The sequence below is a fragment of the Rhinolophus sinicus genome, chromosome 8, assembly GCF_057876585.1.
Source record: "Rhinolophus sinicus isolate RSI-liver-muscle chromosome 8, RSI-T2T, whole genome shotgun sequence".
Lineage (NCBI taxonomy): Eukaryota > Metazoa > Chordata > Mammalia > Chiroptera > Rhinolophidae > Rhinolophus > Rhinolophus sinicus.
In genome coordinates this window covers 49634101-49660688 of record NC_142508.1, presented here as the reverse complement: position 1 = coordinate 49660688, position 26588 = coordinate 49634101, and the positions used below count along the sequence as shown (strand labels likewise).

Below are 26588 nucleotides of genomic sequence, written 5' to 3'. Positions count from 1 at the left end.
GCAAACTGAACTCAGACTGGACACTGAGCCTGGGACCACTCGTAGAGGGAAGGCGCTGGCGGCACACACGGCTCTGCTAGTTTTGGCAAAAGGGCAGGGGTGGAGTTATGAATAGCCCCCCACCAGGTATGTACCCCGCTGCCCACAGGCAGGGCAAGCCAGGAAGGGGTCTGCCTTGGCTCCTGCCTTCACCACCAGAGAAAAGAGCTTCTGTTCCCGTGCTGCTCAGCATTGGGAAGAAAATAGTAAGGAAAAAAGAAAACAAATAATGGGGCAGCCCCATGTTTCGTCACTCCCTCCAAAGGAGAAGCAGAGACAAATCTGCCCCTCACCCAATGTCCTCGGTCCCCAGGGCTGGGCGTGCTCCTGGGGGCAGGGAGGTGGCCTTCGGGCTGCAGCCCAGCAGACATTGGAGGTCCAGCTGCCTGGTACAGGATGAGGGACTTCCTCAGGGGGTAGGGGCAGGCTGGGTGGGGCTATGCTCTGCTCCCCATCAGCCACGGGCTGGTGGCCCTTGCACACCTACGGGCCCAGGGCAGGCATGCTGCCATTTAGATGATTGCATCCGGCCTTCCCGGCTTTAGAGATTGCATCTCTAGCCTTCCCCACTTGAGTGGGGGGCCAGCTCCCCAAGTGTTAAGGGCTGAGGGAATGTGAGGGTGAAGGTCAGTCATAAAGACCTGGATTTTCTGGCCCATTTCTTCCTGAGAGTCAGGTATGGGGTGCAGGATGGAAGCCCCTTCCAGGCCCCTGCATCCCTTCCTTCCTCACCTGCCCTCACAGATGGGGGCAGTCACCCAGCCTGGCCAGCACAGCCACCAGGCTTGGGTGCTCAGTACCCGTTGGGACACAGAGATGGACTGCTCCAGGCAAAAGGCACAGAGCTGGCTAGAGACATGGCACTACTGCCTTCCTTCTGCTTAGAACATACATGGAAAATTAGGGGTTCTGCAGCGTCAGCAAAGCTGGGCGCAGGGGTTTTTATCATGCTGCGAACACGCGCTCCTGAGAGTGATAAGCATTAAACCGACCGGGAGGCTGTCAGTCTCAGTTTGAGGGTTTAGAAATATTGGGACGAATAATTAGATTTCATATCGTTACCGCAGCACCCATCGGAGGATCAGGCAGATTAATTTTTTTCACCCTCCTCCACTCATTAATATTCATTAGAGACTCGGGGAGGCCCCGGCCGGCCTCTGCCTTGCTGCTAGCTGCTGGCCCTGCTCGTTCACCCACCACTGTGCCAGCCCTGCCCGGCCTACTTTTTCCCAGGCTTGTCCCTGACTGTGACCTCCACAGACCTCCCAGCTGGCGGAGACCCCAGCTGGCACCCAGCTCCCATGCCCTGTTCTGCAGTGTCAGAAGAACCAGTGGCCATTAAAAGCTGGGCAATGCCTGCCACCAGCCTGCCCCGAAGCAGGATCCTTGGTGGAGACCCCACCCCAGGTTGACATTTGGTGATTGCTGGCCTGGCATTCCAGTGGATGCCAGCCTCCTGGGCCCAAAGGCACAGCCCCTGCCTGGTGTGTCCTACTGGCCAAAGAGATTGTGAAAGTAAGGGTGGTGGGGGCTCATTTGTCATGTGCTGGTCACACATCAGGTGGGTACTGTTCCAGAGGAGGGCTTCACACAGATTGCTTCTTCTCAATGCCCTGAGGGACACTGAGTCACAGAGCCATGGATGTGGCAGGTTGCAGGACCAGGATGGGTCCCAGAGTAAGCATGCAGGCTTGGGCCAAAGCTCCGAACAGGCGCGGCTTCAGCCATATCCAGAAAGATGCCGAGGCCCAAGGAGGACTTCATGGCGTAGCACGGCGGGGCTCTCCCTGACCCACGGGACAGCTGCTCCACGCCTGAGTCAGGGTGCCCCGGCCTGGCTGGGAGCTATTTCTGGGAGGGTCCAGCACACTGGCCTGATCTTGCTGGGCCCCCAAGTCTACCACGGGATGGGGACAAGATGCAGAGGTGGTCAGAGGGGCCATCACGAGGTGATAGCTTGCTCAAGGGCACAGTGGAGCAAGCCAGGCCTGGACTGGACCTGATGCCCAGCTCTGGAGCCCCTGTGGTCCCCACAGGCAAAGCCCAAGGAAGTGCTGTGGGCTCTGACCTGGCAGGTGGTTCCCAGAACCCATCAGAGGATGTCCCACATGCCATCGCCTGCCCTGGCCACCCTACCATGGCAGCATCTCCGTCAACTGCCACATGCACCCCTAAGATGCACAAAACCACCCATCTAGGTGGTAGCATTTCCAAGTGACAGCAAGTGACACTGCTGTCTGGATGTACACAGTTTCTAAGTAAAAGGCATTTATTTGCATAAAACAAAAATACTCAAATGTTGACATACGATATACCTTTCCATACGGGACTCAGTGGCTGAGGTTGGGGACTTCCGGGCAGAGGAGCCCAGAACCAGGGTCCAGTGGTGGGGCTGAGGCCCGGGGGGTGGCAGCAGTCACCCCAATCTCCTCAGGCGAAGAGGGCCAGGGTTCTGCCCTGCCCATCAGCCCGCCATGGATTTGCACCATGTCCCCCAGACATCTCACCAGGGCCAGGCCACAGAGTGGGGCTGCAGGTGCCCCTCCCCTCATCTCCTGGCACCAGGCTGAGTTGGGACAGAGGACGTGTGTTTCCTGTGCTCCTCAGGGCAGCGGAAATCAGGCCACCCCCCTCCAAGGCCCAGCAGGCAGCAGCCCTGAGGGCCTAACCCAAAGCGCTCTTGCTCTTTCCTTCCGGGCGCGCTGCAAAGGCCAGCTGGCAGACCCAGCTGGGGAGAGCATGGCTGGGCCAGGTGCTGGCTCAAGCTGTCCCTCCCCTCCCTCCACATGCCTCAGTTTCCTCACTTGTGAAATAGGAAAAGGACACTGCCTGCTATCCAGGCTGGCAGCAGGGCCAGGTGCGTCACAGGCTGGTCTCTGGGAGCCACAGAGATGGGGCCAGGTGTTGAGCCAGCCTCAGCGTAGGGACATGCTGAGATGCTGGGCCCAGGCAGGTGTTTTTTGAGTGTCTGCCATGTCCTGGCCCTGGGGATGGTCAGGACAAAGGTGGGCCTGCCGCATGCCCTGCAGCAGGAAGGGTGCCCCTTTCGGAGAGGACATGAAAGCCCCTCTCTGGGGAGATGCTGTCTACTTGGGACCAATCTTTGCCTCGGCCCACAGAACTCATTTTAGAGGCCGCTGGGGGCCCATGTGGGAGGAGCCTATGCCTGTACAGCTCCATGCACCCCGTGGTACATGCCATAGCATTCAGCGGCCTGCCAGGATGGGAAAAGTAGTAAGGAGAGAATATAGGTCTGCCACTGACTGTGTGACCTTGGATAAGTTGCTTGACCTCTCTGAGCAATTGGTTTCCAAGAGAACCCAGCGCCTGACCCCTGAAAGGTATCACCAGCACAGCACTTGATGAATAGCAGGCCCCAACCTGGCCCAACCCTCAGGCAGTTTCTTGGGCTTACCCCCACATTCCCCATGGGGAACCCCTGGCTGAGCTCTTCCCGTTCTATGTCCTTGCTAATCCCCCTTTTTGTCCCCCAGAGCCCAGCCCTGACCCTGCTGCTGGAGGATGAGGCCTGCTGGCTGAGGACGCTGCCCAGGGCCCTGACAGAGGCCGAGGCCAATGCAGAGATCCACAGGAAGGGTTGGTATCTGGCGCTTCCCTCTCGGCCTTCCGGAAGGTGGAGGTCCTTTGGCTCTCTCCGCGCCGGCCTTAAAGGGAAACTAGCCTGCTCTGAGCCAGGCTGAGGGGGGGCTGGCCACCACACCCCCAGCACCCCAATTAATCTGGGGCCAGAGAGATGTCTGCCCTGGGGGTGGAGGAGTCAGGTCTCAAGAAGCCAGCAGCACTCTCAGGGCCTCTGGGAGACCACCAGGGCAGTGAAGGAACCCCAGCCAGGAAGGCCAGCAGGCCTAGCCACGGTGCCGACTGGACCAGGGCCTGTGCAGTCAGGCCACTCCAGGAACGTTCAGGAAGGCCATGTCCACACCTCGCTGTGGGGCCTAAGTCCCCTCCCCTTCTGGGGCCTCCATTTCTTTGTGAGGTTGAAGAAAGAGCTTGGTCAAACAGTTCATGGCCCAGCTTCTGCCCTGGCCTCCTTCCTGTGTCCCCCCTGCCTCCCTGTACCTTCCGGAAGGAGGGACCCAGGAGGGAGGGCCTGGGCAAGAGGAGGGAGAGCAGGATACGGGTCCTCGCCCCTCACTTTCTCAGTTCAGCGTTCAGGCCACACAGACGCAGGGGCTTCCTTCTCCATCACTACAGCCCTCCTGTCCTGGGTGGTCTTATTCCTGAGGAAAGTGTGGCACGGCCTTCCCAGGGTGAAAGTGAGGGTGTCAGGGCAATGGGGACCCCCATTACAGTCGAGAAGGTTTGGGTCCTAGAGAACGATGAGGGGACAGACGCATGACAACTTCTAAGCAAGGGCTGTTCGCCACATGTTCATCCACCGACCACGGGAAACTCATCTCGTTCCCCTGTGGAGGGGGAGGCTCCACTTTGCTCGAATGTTCTGGGATGTCACCCTGACCACTGCCTCCTGAGCACGTAGCACATTCAGAACACCCCAGTAAAGGCAAAGCTCCATCCTGAGAGTGGCTGTCATTTCCCGACAGAGCGAAAGGCCTCTGAGGGCAGGCGGTGGCCCTGGGACCAGCTCCTCAGGACAGCCCCTACCTGCCTGAGGGCTGCCAGGCCATAGCAAGGGTGCAGAATGGGTGCTGGGCTCAGCATCTGAGGACCTATGCTTTCCATTCTACGCTGCCATCGACCTGTACACATGGGCTACCTCTTCACCCAGTATACCTGTTTCCCCCTCCTCAGTGGGGAGAGGACCCTGGCCCCTCCTACCCACCAAGGGGCACTCTAGGGACCCAGAGAGCAGCTGGAAGGCACTAGAGGGCCTGGTGTTGGCAGCGAGTGGTCAGCCGTGGGTTTGTACAACCAGCCAGGACATAGACCATTTGGCACTGCCTGGACCTCCCCTCCTGCTAGCCTGGTCAGCAGGGCTCTGGCCACTTGTGTCTGCCTAGGCAGGACAAGGGTCCTTGTGGCAAACAAGGTGGCCTGGTGCTGGACGCTGGAGGTGGATGGTTGGGCACTTCGCTGGGTCCTGTTGGCAAAGGCTGCCCCCTGCAGGCCGCCTTGGGAACAGTGCACCAGCAGAGTTGAGTGGAGCTGGGAGGCCCACCCAGGGCCTGGCCCAACAGCTACTATGAGTAGATCCTCCCAGGTGCTCTGCCACCTGTCCCACATGCCACCCCCTCCTGGAAAATGGGACTGCTGTGCTGGCCACCCCCGGAGCCCTTCCACTTCATGGGCTCAGGGCAGAGGCCCAAGCCACCAGCAGGCCTGGGGGACCAGCCAGTTGCCCCACAGAGGAAGGACGGCTTGTTGTGGAAACCAGCCAGCCACAGCTGTGACCCAGGCATGGCCACTCCCTGACCAAGGCCGTGGCTCCATCCCCCACCCCGGGGCTTCAAAATCCTGGTCTCTAAGATGAGGGATTCAGGAAGATAAGATGGGGGACTCTTTGCAGGGCAGGGGGGTAGGCCCAGAGCTGCTGGATCTCCCATCACAGGTGCCCTTACCCCCACAGATGAAGCCCTCTGGTGCAGGCTCACCAAGCCAGTGCCAGCCGGCGGACTGTTGAGCGTGCTCCTTGTGGCTGAGCCTCACAGCACCGCCTGCCACCCTGTGAAGAAGGAGCCCCCAGAGCCTGAGAGCCTGGCCCCCTCACACACCGACATCCAGCTCCTGCCCCAGCAGGCCGGCATGGCGTCCATCCTGGCCACAGCTGTCATCAACAGTAAGTACACCCTTATGCCACCCAGCTATGTGGCAGAGACAGCACTGTCCCTGAGCACAGAGCTACAGGTGGTGCCCAGGAGCTCAAGATCTGCAAAGATCTATGACCCCTGGAATCTGAGCAGAGGAGGAAGTGTGCTGCAATGGACAGGCGTGAGGCAATTGAAAGGGGTCCCAGGAGGAGGGCGGGGGCGGGGGTGGCTCCAGGCTGCAGCCAGTGCATGAGAGAAATGGTTGGCTCATGGATTGTAATGGGGCAGCCCCCAGCAGGCTGCACGAAAGCAGAGCAGCAGCGTGAGCCTAGACGAGCGCAAAGGCAGCAGGGTCCCCGGGCCCAGGTCTCACACTGGGAAAGGCCCAGCAAGCAAGCACACACCTGAGCCCATGCCTCCCACTTTGGAGCAGAGCTAGGTTTCTGTTTCTCAGCTTCTAGGCTTCTGCTGACAAGCACATCCAGGGATGTGGAGGGCCTCCAGCCCCGCCCACTAGATGCTGGTACCACCCCCACCTCAGGTGTGACTGCCCAGGTCCTCCCTGGGGGCAAAGGTACATGCTGAGAACCCCTGAACTGGGAAGCTGTGTGTCCCTCACTTCTCCCAGTACACACTAAGCCTCAGTGAGTCATTGTGAGAATTAAATAGGATTCACGCATTCCATAAATGCTTATTTAACATTTAACATCCACAATGAACAAAGCGGTGCAAGCACTGGGGTCTCAGGTGGGGCGCTGGCCTCTCCTGAGGGTGCTACCACTCCAGAGAAGTGGCCTTACTTGGAGGTAGCAGCAGCAGCTGCAGGCAGGAGTACACCTCCTGAAGGAAAGCAGTGATGTGATGAGTCAGTGGTAGGGCCCCTTTAATCGGGGTGCTTGGGGAAAGCCGCTCAGGTGAGAGAAGTCAGCCAGAGACCTGCACACCAGGAAAGAGCAGTTGAGTGGTGGCCCACCGGGCGCAGGCCCAGGAGCTGCTCGCTGGGGTTGGAGCCTGGCAGTGCAGCAAGCATGAAGGGGGCAAATCTCTGAGGGTCGTTCCACACAAGGACAGGACTTCTTCTCAGAGCCGAGGCGGCTTTAAGCAGAAAAGGGCAGGATCCAATTTGGTTGTAAAATCACCCTAGCTGCTTGGTGGCAACTGTGTAGTTGCAAAATTGGGAGAAAAGTGACCTTTTTGAGTAAGTCAAAGGTGATGACAGCTTGAAGCAGGTGGAGGCAGCTGAGGCAGAGCCAGATGGGACCTGCCAGCTACAGTCGGGCCTGGTAAGGGGCTTTGGTGTGGCTGTCTGCGTGGATGGCGCTCAGCAGTCATTGGCAGGGGAGCTGGAGCGCCCCTCTGAACATCCTGACCCCAGACAGCTGGGGGAATGCGTGCTGTGGCTCAGGGCTCCAGCACAGCCCCACAGCCCCCTGGGGAGCTCTGGGGCAGGATGCGACCCCCAGGGAGAGCACGACCTGTGAACACTAGAGTTGGAGAGTGTCTGCTAAGGGCAGTGGTATCCGATGTGTCCTGGGTGTGGTGAGACCAAGGCTGAGAAGTGACTGCTGGCCTAGCAAGCCTGGAGGTCCCTGTGGCCCCAATTTAAAGCACCGGAGCAGAGTGAGCAGGGAATGAGGAAGCGTTCGGAGGGGACCGAGGAAGAACCTGTCAGAGGGCACACAGCCTGCGTTGCTGGAACTCAGGCCATCCTCGTATGTTTGTATGCTGGTGGACATGACATGGGGAATAGAGAAACTGTTGACACCCGTGTGGAAAAGGGACAGGCTACAGGTGTGGGCTGCCTCCAAAGCCCACGTAGAGGGTCTAGGCCAGAATAGGGCAAGGCTACTGCTCCAGAAGAATGTGGGTCCTGCAGGCAAACTGAGAGGGTGGCACTGAGCAAAAGGGTGCTGTCTGGATGTCAGGGCTTCAGGGGAGAAGGGAGGGTGGAAGGGTATCCCAGAAGCTAGGACGGCCACCTCACCAGGGCAGAGGTACAGCCACAGGGTGCCCGGAGAACCTGACTCACAAAATGGCCTCTAGTGCCCAAGGAGGCACGAGAGGCATCAGTTGAGTCCTTGCCATGGAGGCTGCCTTCCCAGCTCTTCCACGTGGGCTGCTCCAATGGGGGATTGCAGGGACCCTCAGGTGGTAGGAGGGCTTGCAATCTCAAGCTAGCCCAGGCTCAGCCCCTCTCGGCCCCCAGTTCCTTCTCTCTGGCCTCCGGCTTTGGTGTCAGTTCCTAATCCCCAAGCAGCAGTGTCTCAGGAGCATTTGATTTGAGAAGCCATCTCGTTTAAACCTCCAAACCCCAGCCCAGCCCTTTGCACGGACCTCTCCCACTGGTGGTCCAGAAGGACCTTAAGAACTCGAGTACCAATGTCTATTAGACCTGGCCAGTTTAATTCTTGAGACTCCACCACTCTGGACCTGTTTTCTCACCTGTGAGATGGGGGTAATGGTAATACCAGCCTCAAGGTGTTTGTGCAGGTTACCTGGGCTTTACCGATCCAGGACTTGACTCATGATAAGCTCTGGGTTGCTGTCCAGGGCTTGAATGGGCTTCCGACACTTTGGTCGCTGTCTTGACACTGCAGCCAGCAGCAGTCCCCAGCACTGACCTTGCAGATATAAGAACAAACCCACCAGGGGCCTCCCCATCCCAGCTCAAGGCCTCAGCAGATAGAGAACAGAGCTGCCTTGAGGCCCCCAAATGAAAGGCAACTTGAAAAGCAGAGAAAAACGATACAATGGGAAGGAAATAGAGCCAGAAAAGTCACCAGAAAAACTACAAGTATAGGGAGTATGAGGGGTGGCCACCTCACCCAGACAGATAGGTACTTAAATTCCTTAAAAGTAGGAAAAGTGGGAAACCTGGCAGCCTCCGGCGTGGAGGAGCACTTCTGCAATAACTGTGAATCCAGGACAAACATTGGACAAGATGGGCTGAGAAACACATCCTAACTGCAGGAATAGAAACCAAGATCGGACATTGGTCTGTAAATTCCACAGCCTAAAAGCCAGATAAGGAACCCCAGGGCCCCTTGTTCCACCTCAAGGTCAAGGTGCAGAACAAGCCCTCCCCAGGCAGTGTTCAGCCAAGAGGCAGCTAGCCACAGAGCAGGGGAAGAGACTAACAGAATATTCCTTTAAATTCTGCTATAAAGATACACTGAAGACCAGAGAACTAGTGAAGCACCCATCAGAGAAATCCTCACCTGCTGGCAAAATCACCCCTGCGATCCAAACTCCTATAAACTGGAAAATGAGAGGCAGCCCATTTTGAGTAAATTTGGTGGATTCAGCAACGTGATCATTTAGCCAGTAACTGATGTGGAACCATCCAGGTGTAAGGGGGGTGAAGGGGAGACAGCAAGGGCTCTTCCCCGCAGCTCCTGGCCTCAGCCCCTGCCTGCCCCCACCCCAGAAGCCACCCAGAGCCATGCTCAACTCTCGTCCTCATGCTCCAATGCTTGGGGATTCATGCGTATGGTTCCTGTGCACCTGACCACTCACACTCCTATTCCAGTGCACGTGCCTAACCCTGTTCCGTCCTCCACAAGCACGTGGGCCCACACCAGCCCTCATGACCCCCTCGCCAGTACACATGCACCTGTCCATGCTCACCCACCTTCTTCACCTGTACATGGTCACCCTGCCAAGTCACTGACACAACCACATCCCGGACTCGTCTCACTCACTGGGTGTCCACTAACATGTCCATGCTTCTCCCATGAGCACCCTCTGAGACCCCGGCATCTCCTTATGGGGCTCTGTTGGGAGGCAGCATAGAGGCCATCCTGGGGGACATGAAGAGACCCCATCCATGTAGTCCCACAGCATCCTGGAGATCTGTAGAGAGGGCACCCCAAGTTGTAAATGGAAATGAGAAGGGGCAGCAGTGATGGAGGGGGTACAGCAGGTCACAAACCTCACTGCTCAGAGCAGGAGGATGCTGGGGGCAGCCAGGGCAGAGCCCCCCCCTTGCAGAGTCCACTGCCTTGTCCCGGGTTGCAGGCGGAGCCCCTCTGCTGCCAGGATGTCGCCTCAGGCTTCACCCACCTCTCACCCCCACAGAAGATGTTTTCCCCTGTAAGGACTGCGGGATTTGGTACCGCAGCGAGCGGAATCTGCAAGCCCACCTCCTGTACTACTGCGCCAGCCGCCAGAGCGCCAGCTCCCCCACCACAGCCGCCATCGATGAGAAGCCCAAGGAGCCGTACCCCAACGAGCGCATCTGTCCCTTCCCCCAGTGCCGCAAAAGCTGTCCCAGCGCCAGCTCCCTGGAGATCCACATGCGTAGCCACAGCGGTGAGGCCCCAAGCCCCTCAGGCCCCCCACCTGCTCAATGATATCCTGTGCGTGCCCAAGCCACAGCTGTATCTGTGTGGTATTCCCACCCCACCACACAGCCTCCCACAGCTCCCAGGGCATGAAGCCCACCTGTGGCTGTCTGGATAGTCAGCTCAGGGCTGGGCCTGGGCCAAGGTCCTGGGAGGCTTGAAGAGCCCTCCACACATGGCCCTTGTCAAGGCCCCTCACTGGGCCCTGTGTTCCAGGCGAGCGCCCCTTCGTGTGTCTCATCTGCCTGTCAGCCTTCACCACCAAGGCCAACTGCGAGCGGCATCTCAAGGTGCACACAGACACGCTGAGCGGTAGGCCTGCTGGGAAGGGGACAGGGGGTGGGTCGGGGGAGTATGTGGGGCCCACCCACCCCAGGGCCCTGACCCTACAGCCCATCTGCAGGTGTCTGCCACAGTTGTGGCTTCATCTCCACCACAAGGGACATCCTCTACAGCCACCTAGTGACCAACCACATGGTCTGCCAGCCGGGCTCCAAGGCTGAGATCTACTCACCAGGGCCTGGGCACCCCGTGGCCAAGCACCCCCCAGGTGAGTCCTCCCCCCGCTCCCCCCAGGAGTTGGGAGGGGACTGATTCATGAGATAGCTGGGGAGTCAATTCGGCCTTGGCCCTCCATTTCTGCCCAGCCCAGCTCTCCCTTCCTGCCCTGCCCCCTCCTCAGGTCTGGCCCAGGTAGGTCCTGCTCCAGCCCTGAAGTGTGGCCCCTGGGGTCTCCCTGCAGACAGTCTGGCCGGCTTCCAGCAGCACACAGCCCTACACGGCCCCCTGGCCTCCGCCGACCTGGGGCTGGCACCCACCTCATCTCCAGGACTGGACAGGAAAGCCCTGGCTGAGGCCACCAACGGAGAAACCAGAGCGGCCCCACAGAATGGGGGCAGCGGAGAGCCCCCGGCTGCGCCCAGAAGCATCAAGGTGGAGGCGGCCGAGGAACCCGAGGTGGAGTCAGGGCCCCCACCAACCCCTTCGTCACGGACGCCCTCACCTCCCAGCCCCGCACCCGCGCGTATCAAGGCCGAGCTGCCCAGCCCAACGCCGGGCTCGAGCCCAGGACCCGGCGCACTCTTCCTGCCACAGTTCCCCGCAGCGCCCCCGGCCTCGGAGATCCTGGCCAAGATGTCCGAGCTGGTACACAGCCGGCTGCAGGCAGGGGTGGGAGCGGGCGCAGGGGCGTCGGCCGGCCTACTCGCGGGGGCCCCCAAGGGCGCCACGTGCTTCGAGTGCGACATCACCTTCAACAACGTCAGCAACTTCTATGTGCACAAGCGCCTCTACTGCTCAGGCCGCCGTGCGCCCGATGACGCGCCCCCCGCCCGCAGGCCCAAGGCGCCACCCGCCCCGGCGCGCGCGCCCCCTGCCCCGCCGCCAACCGAGTCCGACGCGCCAAGCTCGTCACCGGGCCCCGGGGCGCGTGAGGACCAGGCGGGGGACGCGGCCACGTCCGAGGCCGAGGCGGGCAGCCGAGGCAGTGAGGGCAGCCCGAGCCCCGGCAGCGGTGCGGATGAAGATGACGACCCCCGCCGGACGCTGTGCGAAGCCTGCAACATCCGCTTCAGCCGCCACGAGACCTACATGGTGCACAAGCGCTACTACTGCGCCTCCCGCCACGACCCGCCGCCACGCCGGCCGGCGCCCGCTGCGCCTCCAGGGACCCCTGGGACCCCAGCACCCTCCGCACCGCCCGTGCGCACGCGCAGGCGCCGCAAGCTCTACGAGCTGCAGGCGGCCAGCCCTGCCCCCGCGGCGCCAGGCTCCGCCTTGCCGGCGCCGGGCCACGCCCCCGAGCCGCCTGGTCTTGCCCCGCCTGCTCCAGGCCACGCCCCCGAGCCGCCTGCGTCGCCGTCGCCGCGGCCCGGAAGCGGAAGCGAGCCGGACCCCTCTGATGGTCCTATTGACCTGAGCAAGAAGCCGCGACGCCAGGCTCCCGCCACTCCCTTGAACAGCCCCACGCCCGCTCTGCCGTCCCTAGCCGACTACCACGAATGCACGGCCTGCCGCGTGAGCTTCCACAGCCTCGAGGCCTACCTGGCACACAAGAAGTTCTCGTGCCCCGCCGCACCACGCCGCCCGTGCGCCCCCGAGGACCCCGCTGTCGTGTGCCCCTACTGCCCCCTGAACGGCCTGGTTCGCGGAGACCTCGTCGAGCACTTGCGCCTGGCTCACGGCCTGCTGCTGGGCAAGCCCCTGGCTGGCCCTGGCCCCGGCTCGGAGGCCCGGACTCCCTCTCCTTCTGCCCCCCGTGAGGGCCTAAATGGCCAGGAGCCGCCCGCGGGCCCTCCTGACAGCAGCCCCCGGCCGGGCCCGCCCGCGGCCCCGCCAACACCCCCTTCCCACTCGGACAAGGGCGTCCAGACCCCCAGCAAAGGGACGCCGGCCCCCTTGCCCAACGGCAACCACAGGTACTGCCGCCTCTGCAACATCAAGTTCAGCAGCCTGTCCACCTTCATCGCCCACAAGAAGTATTACTGTTCCTCGCACGCTGCCGAACACGTGAAGTGACCAGCAGCCACACTGCAGAAGGGAGACCGCTTCACACGCCCTGCTGCTCTCCAGGAGCCAGGGCCCACAGGCCTGCTACTAGCAAAGACAGGATCACCCTCTAGGCCCCTGGCTGTTGGGGACTCTGGCTCCTGAAAACCGTACCAAGCACAGGCCTCAGCAGAGGGGCTGCAGGGGGCAGCGCCCACCTGGACCCTTGGCACTTAATAAAGAAGTTCAGTTTGATGAGCAGAGTGGTGGAAGAGCCTAGTTCTCTGAGCCCTGCGGGGTGGGGGTGCACACGGCCAGCATCTTGGGTCATCTGTGTACCAAGCACTTAGAGGTCTACCACCACCACCTCCACCATACACACAGGCCACTGCGGTCTGAAGTGACCGGATCCCCGGCCAGAGCCGTGCAGTTAGTGGTGCTAAGAGCTGGATGGAGCCCCAGGTCAGTCTGACACTACCACTCACACTGGGAACTGCTGTACCCACTTGGGGCACGGGAAACAGGCACTGCCTTTCTAGGCCCACTGCTGCCTCCTCCAGGATCCAACCAGAAGCTCTGGTTTGGCTATCAAATACCAAAGAGAAGGGCTTAATCCTACCCAACTGACAGTCTTTTCACCTCCCTCTGTCAGGCCTGGGGTCTGGATGTCACCCATCCGGTCACCAGCCACCAAAGTTCCAGGGATGGGAGTGTCTTGGGTAGGGTGAAGCTCTGTGGTTGCCAAAGCTGGTAGGGGAGAAGGGAGCAGTCGGCAAGCACCAAGGACGAAGGTGGACACGGGAGAAAGCCCACAGTGGCCCCTGGGATGGTGGGGGTGGGGATATCCTGAACTGGGGGCACCATGGAACCTGTGGTGGCTGCAGTGGGCATGAGGGACGGGCACCCCACCCCCAGTATGCTCTGCTGGCGCTGTGGGGCTATACATGCTACGGCTGGACTGGACAATGCTGGGCCAATCCCAAGCCAGCGGAGTCCAGCCATGGTCCTGCCACTTCGCAGCTGGGCATCTATGGGCACTCTCCAGCATGGTGTCCTTGCTAGAAAATGCACCATTTGTTCTTTTCTAACTTTGCTTGAAGTAGCAAACACCCAGCAGACTACAGTGGATAAAGGTGAACTCTGACCTTTGACCTTTCTCTAAATGAGAGTTCAAGGCTGTCAGAGCCCCTCCACCCTTCCCTCAAAGCTCTCACTGCCCACATTCTGGGTGGGCACGTGGAATTCTGTGCCCCTAAATCTCCCTCTAGCCCAGCCATGGCTCTTCTGAGACCCAAACCTGTCTACGCACTGCCCTGATATCGCCCCGATGTCCCTCAAGGGTCCTGCATGTCCAGGACTGCATATACCCCCTCATCCCTGTGTCTGCTTCCCACCCCTGCCCAGACGTCACCATCCTCCCTGATAGAACACCACCCTCACCTACTCAGAGCTCACTGTCAAAGTAACTTGATTTCGCCAAACTTGCCTCTCCCGTCCACCATCCGGCCGCTAGGTCTGTGATTTCACCTGGGTTCTCTCTCAATTACTGCTTCCAAACTTACCAGTGAGTCTGCTTGGCCCTACCTCTCAGGCATGGCTGCCGCTCCCAGATCAGGGTGCTTGGGAGGTCAGATGGCATCCTGCTCTGCCCTGGCCTTCAGGGCCTCCCTCCACACAGAGGTGGCCTCCAGGCCCTGGACAGCCACCATACTCTGGTCCTATTCATGCTGCTCAGGTCAGTACCTCATCATGGTCTGCTTCTCCGGAAGGGCTGCCCTTCTTGTCACACAGCTTAGGGACCATCCCTGATCCTCCATATTCTCACCCTATTTATTTTCCCCGTAACAGTGGCCACTCTCCGAATCTCCTGGTTTGGTTCCCCTCCCTTGCCTCTCCGCAGGGGCCTGGCCCACCTTGACCACTCTCTTAGGCACCTGGCCTGACACCGGGGTGGGGCACATGGTCATTAAAGCCACCGAGGGAGTGAAAGGGCCAGTAGACAAAAAAGCATGTCCTCCTCTCCAACGTCCTGATGGTCTACAGCCCTGCCTGTCCGCCTCTGGGCTTCTTCCTCCACCCCCTCATCCTTCCACTGTGCCAATTGCACCTCCCCAGAGCCAGCTCTGACCAGGGATGCAGTGTCACAGTTCCTCGCACACATGGTCCACGTTCAGGGCCACCATTTGACCTCATCTCCTCGTAACCGGGCCATCCACCCAGAGTTCTGTGAGCAGCTCAAGATCAGATGAGAGAAGCTGACTGAGTAACAATTCCTGGAGAGCTGTCTGCTCAACCGTTTATCCAAACAGGACAAGGTAAGATTCTTTAAAAATGACCATGACACTGCTGAACTTTCTAAGCCCTTTATCTACGTTAAGATGACTTAAAATGGGCCGAATCTCCCCATTTGATCTCAGTGAGACGGAGAAGGATATGTCGCTGTCCTGGCAGCCGGTGAAATGCACTAAAGCCTTCGAGGGCAGGCAGACAAAGGCAGAGCTCGCAGAGGCCACTGGAGCACAGGACTCAGACTGGCAGAGTCCCTGGTGTTACTGAGTCACAGAGGGAGAGCACCTAGGGTCCTGCCAGAGCAATGTGGGGACCAGGCTCCCCACCCGGCTCACGCCCCACCACACTCTCCCCAAATTTTTGGGGTTTTAATTGAGGTAAAACTCACACATCACCTGCACCCTTGTCACGTACACAGTTCAGTGGTATTTAGCACATTCGCGAGGATGTGCAACCACCACTGAGTCATCGATCTTCCGAATGGTGACAGACTTCATTGTGCAATATCAGAACACAGCACTCGTTGCTATCACCACCAATGTCATCAGAAAAGTCATGGAACGCTACAAAGCGGTCAAGCTCACGGGGGAGATACAGACTCGCCTAAATTCTAATTTTCACCTGAGACCTCGAATTTTACCATTAGCAACAGATACTGTCAGTTCTCTTTGAAGCGGTAGGCTCCCTGGGTGAGTCTGTGAGACGATTTGGTTCTGCGTCGCTAAGGCGTGTCGCGGTCGTTCCTGCAAGTGAACGCATGCTCTGTGGGAATTGCAGCTGGCTCAGCTCGCAGCGCAAACCTGGCACACGTGCCCTCCCTCCAGACATCCTGCGCACCTCCCGTTTGTCTCCAAAACATGAAAAAGACAGAATTCAAGAGTTGAGATTTAATACAATTCATGTTCGTTGTTGCCTCATCAAGGACTGTCTCAGAGGAAGCCATGTTTCTTTGGCTGCGTGTGTGAGCATAAAGGATGTGGTGATCGTGAGTGCAGCTTGGGGTCCAGCGCAGGCAGCAGTATTTTCACCACACTGATTCTGTCCCATCCGTGTGAAAGTCAACTTGTGAACAAGGCAAATGACGTCTAAGTGGTTTTGACATCATAGACCTTGAGGGTTCTGCCAACCACACTTGGAGAACTGCTAGATTCAATACTTTCCCACCCCAGGTCATGGGAGTGAGCTCTCTGTTTTGCCAGAGAAGAAACTGGAGACTCAGGGACATTAATGTGGTACCTAGACACAAGGCCAGTTCCAGTGCCCCCTTGAGACCCTGCCCTTGTCCACATGCTTCGGGGCCTTGCTCCTCTGTCTCTAACACAGTGGGAATTTGAGTGACCATCCTGGCCCCGGCCCCGTCTCCACACAGGGCCAGGCAGGGAGCTCCTGATCCTTGAAGTATTCAGCCCAGTGGGAGCTGCAGCCCCCACCCCACACACATCCAGTGCTCTGTTCTCTGCACCCCAGACCTCCCTAGTTCACCTCCAGGGGCCTGGGTCCCCTTCCCAGGAGGTGGCCTTCACCAGCTGGGGTCCTCAGATACCCAAGTCACCTAGATGGCTCCTGACAGCCGACTGAATGATGGCCCACTGAGTGGGTGAAGCCCATACACCAGGAACACTTCATAGTTTACCACACGCGTTTCATCCTTCTTCATCCTCAGGACCCCTGTGGGGATCGTCAAAGTGGGAAATGAGAGACGGAGGCGCAGAGAGGCCCTGGAACCACTCCCCTCCCCGAGCATGGCTCCCAACACCCCCCGTGCTCCCCCAACCTCCCCAGCCTTTCCTCCCCTGCCCAGGCTCTAAGTCAGGGAGCCAGAGACAAATGTGTAGGAAAAGGCCGTGGTTTCATTCAGGCCATTGCAATAAGGAGAGCTCCATGGATCTGAAGGCCACATGTTCTGTCAGGTGGTTTTGCCCTGGGCTTGCACGGGAAGTAGACAGGTGACAGGTAATCTGCGGGTAATAGGTAGATAGACTGCAAGTGATAGGTGGGTAGTTTGCAGGTGACAGATGGGTGCTTTGCAGGTGACAAGTGGGTGGTCTACAAGTAGGCTTGTTTTGCAATGGGGGAGAGTCAGGGTCGGCAAAGTGGGAAATGTTTTTCTCTGCATCTAGCTAGTTTCAGGGGGACAAACAGCTCTAACCTCAGCTAATCAACTGAGGCAAAGAACTGGGAGCTAGAGGGTGGGGGTCTGGCCGGGTCACAGGTAACGCAGCAGGTAATCTGAGGCTGGAGTCTCAGCTCAGTCATTTGGGGAAGGGGTTCTTTGCAGTAAGCAGTCTCTCAGGATATTTGGAAAACAAAAGGGTTGTGAGGGCTTCTTCCCTATGCCTGTCTTCTGGGAGCACAGGCTCAGGTAAAGTCCAAGAAAGCTCAGAGGGGACCACACACAGCAGCGTTTCAGCCATGTCCAAAGGAAGCACTCTGCAGCTTAAGCTCCAACTCTGTACCAGAAAGCACACAGCCCCACGTCTTTTCCTCCATCCTCATGGCTGTCTCTGGCGGGAGGACATGGAGACCCCGCCAGGATTCGCAGATCTGCCTGTGCCGGCACCGGGCCCTGTCTCCTTTGCCACATCCCACAGGGCATTTACCCTGAGGCTTCGGTTCAGCCCCAGGTTGAGCCACACATGCTCGCTGGAGAGCAGAAGCAGAGGCAGTGAGCTCCAGCGGCACTTAGTAAGTTTTCTTTTTTCATTTGCAGGGGAATAGGGGATGCACACATTAACTGACTTCCTGCTTTCCATCTATGTCCTGGATAAGGGACAGTAAAACAGTTAACCTCCCTATTGATGAATAGTAAAGGAACTGTTCAGACAGCATGACTGACGTTGGACTGGCCTCTCAATGCCGATGACCAGACCTCAACACGAACAGACCATCAGGGGCCGAAGGAGATGCCTTTGTCCACTGCACTCAGCCACGAGGTCACAGCGTGGGTGCCCTTCCTGCAGCAAGGCCCCGAATCTTCCCATCCTCCCCTGTCCATCCCTCAGCCCCTGTAGAATCACAGCTGGGTGGCCCAGCTTTCAGGATGCCTCTCTGCCCCTGCTCACCTTCACTCTCGCCTCCTTCCACCCTACACAGGTGCCCTGCTGCCAAGGTTGCACTCAGGCCACCTCTGGAAAACTCAGACCCACTCCCAAACAAGTCTCCACCGAAAAATCTGCTTTTAATGACCATTGCAGGGGCCCAAGAGGAAAATAATCTCAAGAGGAATAGGGATGGGGTCTGGGGACCCATGCTTTTGTCATGTCTAGCTCTGGGGTCAGGAGCTCTGGAATCAGCTCACCCAGAGGGGAATAGGTGGCTATGCCTGAGGGTCAGAGTGGGCCCCGTGAGCCTGGGCTTGCGCAGTTTGGGAGCCAGGGAGCTCAGAAATGACTTCCTGTTTCTGGTTAAGTCAAGCGCTCTACCCCATTTGTAACCCAGACACAGTCTCACTCAGGGATTCGGGACCAAGGACAGAACCCAAAAAGGAGAGAAACAGGAGTCCTATGTACTAGGTCATTCTTAGCACACATGAGCAGCAAAGTGGCCAATGATGGGGCAGCATGAAGTGTCTCTGGGTATCAGCCGGTAGAAGCTGGGTCCCCTTTTGATGTGGCACCAGGTGGCACTGTCCACAGCTAGACTGATGGATGGATATTATCAAAGGCTGGAAGTACATTCCTTTAATACCCACCAGGACTTTTCCCCTGGAAAAAAAAAATGTTTAAAATAATAATGATGGATGTTCATAATTTTACACGGGTGACGGCTGGGATCCTTTCAGCTTCTTCCTGTTTCTCACCTCTCCCACTTCCGGAGGAGGTGACAGAGCTTCGCACTTGAACTTCAACCACCTGACCCAGGATACTTTAATGCCCTAGTTTATGAAGAAAGCCACTGGGGACCCAGAGCTAAAAGTCATCGGCAACAGGGATGTGTCCCCCTCTTCTGGCCCTGCCAGCCACAGTGGACAGGGCAGACACCTGCGGGACCTAGCAGTTAGCAGACGGAGGGAGTGGAGACAGAGGGAGGGAGGCAGGGAGGGGCTGGGCAGCAGCGGGACACCCCTCAGACCTTGCTGAAATATGGCTCCTGTGGCTGGGGTGGAGGCGCAGCGGCCCGAAGGCAGGTGACTTCGCTCCTGCGGGTCTGCGTCTTCTGAGGCATCTCTTGGACCACGTCGTTGTAGCTGGTGGTGCTGAGGCAGGCTGCGTGCCTCTGGGGCCCCTCTGCCCCGCACCTGCACAGTTGCCTGAAGGCCACGCGGAACCTGTGGGACATGAGGCTGTAGATGATGGGGTTGATGGCACTGTTTGTATAGACACAGGTGCGGCAGAAGAGAAGGACCCAGGGGTCCAGGACAGGCCGGGCCACAAAGGAGTTGAGTAGCACTAGCGTGCGGTAGGGCATCCATAGGACAGCAAAGAGCAGCACAACCACCACCAGCATCTTGGTGACCTGCGGGAAAGCGGGAGAGGGGAAGCCCCTGGGGCCCAGCGTACCCACGGCTGGTGGCCGAGCCAAGGCCACAGGAAGGTGCAGCCATAGCTGCTGCCTCAGGAAGTGTTTGCTGAGTAAGTGATGAGAATGTGAGTAAAATCACAACTTAAACGATCACTGCACATCCGCTGAGCATTGTGCTAATAAACACTTCCTATGCCGCCTCCGGGGGCTGACATTTGAAGCTGGGTCTGTTGATACGATCCTGAAATAGTTCCACATAGGGTGGTAAACAGTAACTTCCCTGAGCCCCCCAAGTGCACCCTGCCACCCAGACCTCTCAGATTCCCCCCAGGCCTCAGAACCCTGATGCTGCAGCGAGGCCCGAGTCGGATGCAGTGGTGGCTGACACCCCCCTCGCTCCCCTACCCTGGGTTCTTCCCACCTCAGGCAGGTGCTATTATCACCTCTGCTCTGGGGGTGAGGAAGTGGAGGCTCAGAGATCTGAGGGATCACACAGCACATGCCACCCAGACCCAGCTGCTTCTGCAGCCCATCTGCGCCCGTGGAGATCTGATGGCTCTGCAGCCATGTCCCTTTGGGTGGGACACTGTTCTGTTCTTTCAGCCCAGGCGTGCATCGCCAGACCCCCAAAAACAAACCTGTCAGGGAGACGGGAGGGCACAGGGGTTTTATAGCCCAAGGACAGTCTGTTAGGATCAGGGCTTCTTTGTGCCCATGTCTGAGGGAGGTGGTGTCATTGGGAAGGGGAAGGGGCATGTGTCCTGGCCACCTCAGAGGGCAGCCACCAGCCTCACCCATGCAGGGAGCTTCCTGGGTGCCCCAGAGCTGAGGGAAGGTCTCTGGATGTCCCCTCATTTGCTCTAATCCTGGCACCTCCCTGCTGCTGCCTCCAGGGTGCAGAGGCCGCAGGTGAGTGGGTGCTGGAGCAGGCATGCCTAAATTCAATCCCAGCTCCCCGTTTCCTAGTTGTGTGGCCCTGGGCAGCTCACTGAACCCCTGTGAGCCTCCCTTCCCCACGTGTAGCATCAGGAGAATAGCAGTCTCCTCCCCAGTATGGTGAGGAAGGGGGCACCCATGAAGTCATCACTCTCTCTGCCCCAGGAGCTTTGACTTTCTGTGTGTCCATAGCTTTGTGTCTGGGGCCATGCTCCACCCCACCTATGAGCAAAGGCCTTTGCCACCCCCGGTGCACCTGGCTCTATTCTCTCTGTCTCCGTCCCTTTCTCTCTCCTTATCTCTCCCCGTCTCTGTCTCTTTCGCTCCGTCTCTCTCCGTCTCCCACCCTCTCTCTCCCTCCCTCCCTCCCTCCACTAGCATCCCTGTTGCTCATTCATAGGTGCCCTCTCTGCTCAGGTCTCTCCTTGCCTCAGTCTCTCTGAGCGCCCATCGTGGTTACACGTGGAAGCCTGTAAACACCTGTCTCAGACTCGGAAAATGTGGGGATCCTGCTGAAACCTGAGGCAGAGGCTGCCCCCCCACTCAGAATGCCCCGGACTTTTGTCCCTACTCCCACTGGTCAGAGCCAAGCCCTCCCAGCCCCCAGGCCCCTCCCCATCCCCCATCCCCTTTTTGATTCCCAGCGCCAGGCATTCTCGGGCCTCAGGCCTTTGTGCTGCTGCTTCCACCACCTGGAATGCTTGGCGTGGATGTTTGCTTTGTGTGCTCCTTGCCAACTTCAGATCTTTATTCAGTTGTCACCTCACAGTGAGGCCTTTCCCAACTTGCCCCTAAACGCCCTCTCCTCCCCGCTTCCTTTTTTTCCTCATTTGCAATCGTTCCTCTGACAGTCTTCTGTGTATCTGTGGTACTCATGGTGTGTTTCCACCTGCCATGAGCCCAGCCAGGTGGATGTCTATCTTGTCATGTTCTCCCCTGTGTCCCAGCACCTAGAACCATGACTGGCACATAGTAGGTGCTTGGTAGACACTTGTTGAGTGAATGAACAAATGCTGAGCTTGCGTCCTGTCTCTCTGCCTCTCTCTGTGTACCAATTCCTCCCACCCTCCAACACGTCACCTGCCACCCCCACCCAAACCTGGAGGAGACCTTGATTACCTGCTTCCTGGAAGACGGGAAGCTTTTGGGCCTGGGGCAGCTGCCCACCTTGCCCCCACCTGGCCCATGGGGATCTCCCTCCTTGGTTCCTGACTCCGGCCAGGCCTCGCTGCCCCCATGATGGGTCAGGTGGGACCTGGAGCTCCGGAACAAGAGTGTCCCAATGAGCACATAGAGGACGGTGGTCACCAGCAGAGGCATGATGAAGAAGACAGTGAAGTCCAGCAGGTAGATGGGCAGGTAGAGGCTACGGGACACCTTGTAGCCACACTCCAGGCCCTGGCTCTCACTGACGTTGAGGTCCACCAGGAAGAACCAGAGCAGGCAGTAGATGGACGTGCTCCCCCAGACGCCCGCGATGATTCGCTTGGCCCGAGCCACGGTGCACACGGTCTGTGCCCACATCGGATGGCAGATGGCGATGTACCTGCAGCCACAGGTCACCCAGTTGCCCCTGGGCCAGTGGGGTCACATGACCCACCCACCAGGGTGTGATTGGACCACAGGGGGGACATCTGACCCAGGTTAGCCAATCAGATTCCCTATCTGGGGAAACTGGAATGGGGACGCAATGGTTGAGCTGGTCCTTTCATGGGAAGAACTTGAAGGCCATGAAGATTTGGGGAGCCAGTTGGCCGTCCTGAAGCAATCAGGGGGTGCTGGCAGAGCAAAGAGAGCCAGTCTTGAAGGGGGAGGCGAGTGGGTACTCACCTCTCAAGGACGTTTGTCCTTGAGGCTCACCAGGTACGGCTGCATCTGCTGCAGCCCAGGGATCCCGGTGCCCTTCAAAAGCCTTTGGCCATGCACCAGTCCCAGTGGCTTTCCGGGTGCCCACCTCCAAAGCATGCTGACTGAAGCAGCCAACAATACTGCGTGCCCCGCATGGTCAGATTCACAGCCTGGACCCTCCACCCTGCAACACTCAGGTCACCAGGTCTATGCACGTGGCCAGGAGATGGAGGCCACTGGACCCCAGATGGGTACAGGTGCGGAGAGCTAGGACCAGGCCAGCATCTGTATGTCCGAGGGCCTCAGTTATGTCCTGATTCTGTGTGGCCCTTGGCCAACTTGCCCAAGGCTATGCATCTAGGATGTGGCAGAGCTGGATTTGAACCCATTCAATGGACTTCAGAGTCCATATTCTTAACCACGAGGTTAGAATATTTCTCAGGTGTTAAAATCAGAACTGGAAGAGACCCAAGAGATTGTCCGGTCCAAATGTCCACTTTCCAGATGAGAAACCAAGACCCAGAGGAATGCGGGGATTGCCTTGGCATCCCACAGTGAGTTAGCAACAGAGTTGAGATTAGAACCCTACTTCCTAATGCCTGCCCCCAGTGCCACGTTCTCCCAGGGTCCCACCCCAGCTCCCCTCTCCACTCAACTGAGCCTCAGTTTACCAAGGATTGCAGCCAGGAAATCATGGCCGTATTGCTTTGTGGTGAGGGAAATGGCGTGCAAGAGGAAGGCTGGGGGTACCTACCTCTCCACAGTGAATGCCAGGATGGAGCAGGAGGAAACATTGATGCCCAGATACTGCAAGTAGGTGATACCCAGGCAGCCAGCATGCCCGTAGACCCACTGCCCAGCCAAGCTGTCGGAGACATTGGGCAGCCCCGCGGCCACCAGCACAATGAGGTCAGCCAGTGCCAGGCTGACCAGGTAGCAATTGGTGGGTGTGTGCATGTCCCGCGTGGGTAGCACCACCAGGACCACCATGGCATTGCCCACGATGCCCACCAGGCACACCAGGAGCACCAGGAAGACCGAGACCATCCTGTACTCGATCGAGCCCAGGACGGCGGCCCCACACACCAGCGACACGTTGTTAGAGTTATCCAGCTCGCTCCCATTTTCCATGGTGGCTGAGCAGGTGCTGGAGGGAACAAGAAGAGGAAGCTCCAGGAGGCATCCAACACCAGTGGGGCATTTGCAGGACCCAGTGAACACCTGCCTCTCTTATGAGCCAGGCCCCCAGGTGTTGTGAAGTTATCTGCTAGGCCGGGCAAGGGGATAGAAGAGGGAATGCATGTTCTGGTCTCTGCCATTAATATTATTAGTGAGTCACACCCCTCTGCAAGCCTCAGTTTCCTGGTATGTAAATACAGATAACACTCCTACCTGACACACAAGACTGAGGGGGGTTTAACCAGGCAACATGTATGTCGAGCCCTTGGCCCAACACAACGTGAGTGCTATCAGCAGCCCTCTGTCATTAGGAAGTCACACCGCATCTCTAGACCTCAATGAGCTCATCTGTGAAATGGGGAGAATAGAAGTACCTACTTTTCAGGGATGTGGTGAGATTCTTGCAAAATGTCAAGGCATGAAAAGTTCTGGGCGTGAAGCTTGGTGAAGGTTCAGTGTCTGTTATTTAATGTTAATATTAAGGCTTTAATCTCCCTGAGCCTCGATTTCCCCATCTGTCAGTGGGGATAATGACAGTAGCTGGTAACAGGCTGGCAAACATCTCCTGTGCTGTAGAGAGGGAGTAAGATTGACACACCCAGGGTTAGTGGGTGCCCAGGCTCAGTTTCCTGGGAACAGAGTCAGAAGCCGATGACCGGCTCTTGCCCAGGAGCCCCCAGGCCTTGACCACGCAGACCCTTGCTCCACCTCCGTCTGGAAACAGATCCACAGACCCCTTTCCACATGTCATTGTTCAGAGGTGCCCCCCCTTCTCATACTCCTGAGAATGACAGCCAAAGAGGTCTATTGTAAACTGATAGAGCACTTGGGCAAACAGGTGAGGGCACAGGACACACACACACCACACACTCACACCACACATACATCAAACACACAGCACACCACACAATAGGTAACACTTACATACATACAAAACACACCACACACAACACATACACATACCACACACAACACTCACACCACATACACACGATACACATACATACACCACACACATACCTCTACCCGTTAACACATGTCAGCTCCCCTCAGAGCCCTGACTTGGTGTTGGAAGCCAGGAGTGTACGGAGCTGGCCCACAGCAGCCCCACCCTGCCTCCCCACCAGCCAGGCCGACCCCATGATGACCTGGAGCGGGCAGCAGATGCCCCTCTGTGCAGAGCCGGTTTCCGGGCCAGGTGCTCCATCCTCGCCTGCCCAGCCCGAGTGACCAACAGCCCTTACCATCCCTACAGCCTCCACTGCAGCCCCGACAGGGCAGGGACCAGGACACAGAATTGGGCAGGGCTGGGAGAGAAGTGGTGGTCCATGGGAGGCTGCCCACACACCTGCGCACACACATGCAACATAAACACAACACATACACATAACACCTACGCACACACAATGCATGCATGCATCAGACCCACAACACATGCCTGCTCACATATGCTGCATGTGACACACATGCAACATGCATGCACATAACACACCTCTACACACATGCACACAATATACCTGCAACACACCTGCATACATGTGACATGCTCACACATTCAAGCACATACATATTCGCACACATGCAACAGTCACATCATATTCACACACACACACGTGCAGACACATGCTGCACACACCCTATAACTCTCCCCCACGTACACCAGTACACAGAAACACTGACACATGAGCACACGTACACACAAAAGCACTCATGAACTCAAACTCCCCTCCCCATCATACCCAACACACATGACCACACACACATACAAAACAGACCTCAACACACACATGTGCAGTGCACACTTCTCCATGGACACACACTTGCACTCACCAATGCACACACCCTATGTCCAAAATCCAGGGACCCAAGCACACACATGCATATTAAATACACAACAGAAGCTCTCTCACACCCCACAGCGCAGGTATGTACTGTAAATATACACACACCCACACACCGTTCACTCTCCTAAGCCCACGTGCACAAGTTCACAGAGCACACTTTACACCCCTAAAGTCACAGATGCCTACATACACCCCAGGCCCTTCACTCTCCTGAAAATGAGGCTCCCTTTCTGCTTAGCTGAGGAGATGAGCACCCCAGGATCCCAGCGCAGCACTGCGACTCCCCAGAAGCCTCATTTCCCTTCCAGCTGTAGAGGCTGGCCACCCTGGGACTGAATCCAGAGTTCTCACAGCAGATCTTCCAGATGTGCAAGCCCCCCCTGCAGCCACCCCTGCCGCCTCGGCATCTCAGTGGGCCCCCCTCCGTCCCTCCCTCTTCTGCCTGCACAGTGGCACTTCTCCACAGAACATTCCACCAAGTGGGCAGCCAGGACCACTCTCTCCCAGCCCAGCCCCCAGGAGAAACCTGCAATCACTACGAACTTACCCCGCAAAGAGCCTTCGTGCCTTCTTCCTCCTTCTTCCAGGAAAGACAGGGGAGCTGATCCCACACCTCAGCCAGTCCACGGACGAAGGCTTCTCATGCTGCAGGCTGCAATGCCGCACACACACACATATGCGCAGACATACAGCCCCCCCAACTTCTCCCTGCTCTCTTATGCCCCTCCCCCTCCCCCTGCATGGCTGAACACTCCAACCCTGCATCAGCTGATGCAGCTTACCCAGTAGGGAGACCTGTGAGAAGAAAGCCCAAAGCCTGCTGCCTCCCCTCCCATGCCCTGGGCACGGGCTCCCCAGGAATTCATCAGTCTGGGAAAGACACACACCCCCATCCCACTAGCCAGCTGAGCCTTTAACAGCAGCTTGTCAGGAGGAGGCAGAGACCAGAGGGGAGGGCAGGGACCAGTCCCCTTCTCTGTGAGAGACCAGGCTGGAATTAACTGGGGATGCCCCGCTGTCTGGAATCTGAAGGTGACTCGGGTGTGGTGGCCACCCCCCTGAGGGCCTTTCACAGTGACCTGGAAAGGGAAGGAGGACATACTTGCTGAGCATCTCTTGTAGCACCTGCCAGAGGGGAAACTGAGGCTCGGAAGGGGAAGTGTCTGGCTCAGGTGAAGGAGTAGAACTGGGGCCCCAGTTCTGGAGCTTTTGGGGGGCAGGGGTACACAAGGCCCTTCTTGCTGAGACTGGGGCTTGCTGCTGTGCACTCCACGAGGGGCACGGTTCGCACTCCTCTTGGGAAGAGGATCCAGCTGAACATGGGACCACAGAGATGAGGTGAGGGGAGAGGGCTGAAGGGAAGAAAAAAGGGTCATGGAAGAAATGATATATGTGCCAGGCTGTGGTCCGTAATACCCCCAAACACTGCACCT

The 26588-nt window shown here is 58.0% G+C and overlaps 2 protein-coding genes across 5 annotated transcripts in view; one reads left to right on the top strand and one right to left on the bottom strand.

Annotated features, from left to right (window-relative positions):
- The window catches only part of ZFPM1 (zinc finger protein, FOG family member 1), a 75415-nt gene extending 62558 nt beyond the window's left edge, over nt 1-12857 (top strand). Inside the window, exons 5-10 of one of the 2 annotated variants that reach the window (XM_074314461.2) lie at nt 3534-3636; nt 5588-5797; nt 9846-10079; nt 10328-10423; nt 10515-10661; nt 10794-12857. In XM_074314461.2, the coding sequence (XP_074170562.1) occupies nt 3534-3636; nt 5588-5797; nt 9846-10079; nt 10328-10423; nt 10515-10661; nt 10794-12628 (2625 nt within the window). In that variant the 3' untranslated portion in view covers nt 12629-12857. The remainder of the gene's footprint in view (nt 1-3533; nt 3637-5587; nt 5798-9845; nt 10080-10327; nt 10424-10514; nt 10662-10793) is intronic. The other variant, XM_074314462.2, reaches the window with a different exon arrangement.
- A 2231-nt stretch (nt 12858-15088) lies between these two features.
- LOC109453131 (thyrotropin-releasing hormone receptor-like) lies at nt 15089-25990 on the bottom strand. Of its 3 annotated transcripts, none has more exons than XM_019742635.3 (5): nt 25703-25990; nt 22887-23279; nt 21404-21830; nt 18959-19342; nt 15089-18591 (listed from the first exon to the last, which is right to left on the bottom strand). In XM_019742635.3, the coding sequence occupies exons 1-5, from the start codon at nt 25918-25920 to the stop codon at nt 18568-18570; spliced, it is 1446 nt and encodes a 481-aa protein (XP_019598194.3). In that variant the 5' UTR covers nt 25921-25990; the 3' UTR covers nt 15089-18567. The 3 variants fall into 3 exon arrangements, with proteins under 3 accessions (XP_019598194.3, XP_088656326.1, XP_019598195.3); XM_088800200.1 differs by lacking the exon at nt 25703-25990 and adding an exon at nt 23690-25571; XM_019742636.3 differs by lacking the exon at nt 15089-18591 and having other exon boundaries at nt 18816-19342; nt 25703-25981.
- Between the last annotated feature and the right edge of the window lie 598 nt (nt 25991-26588).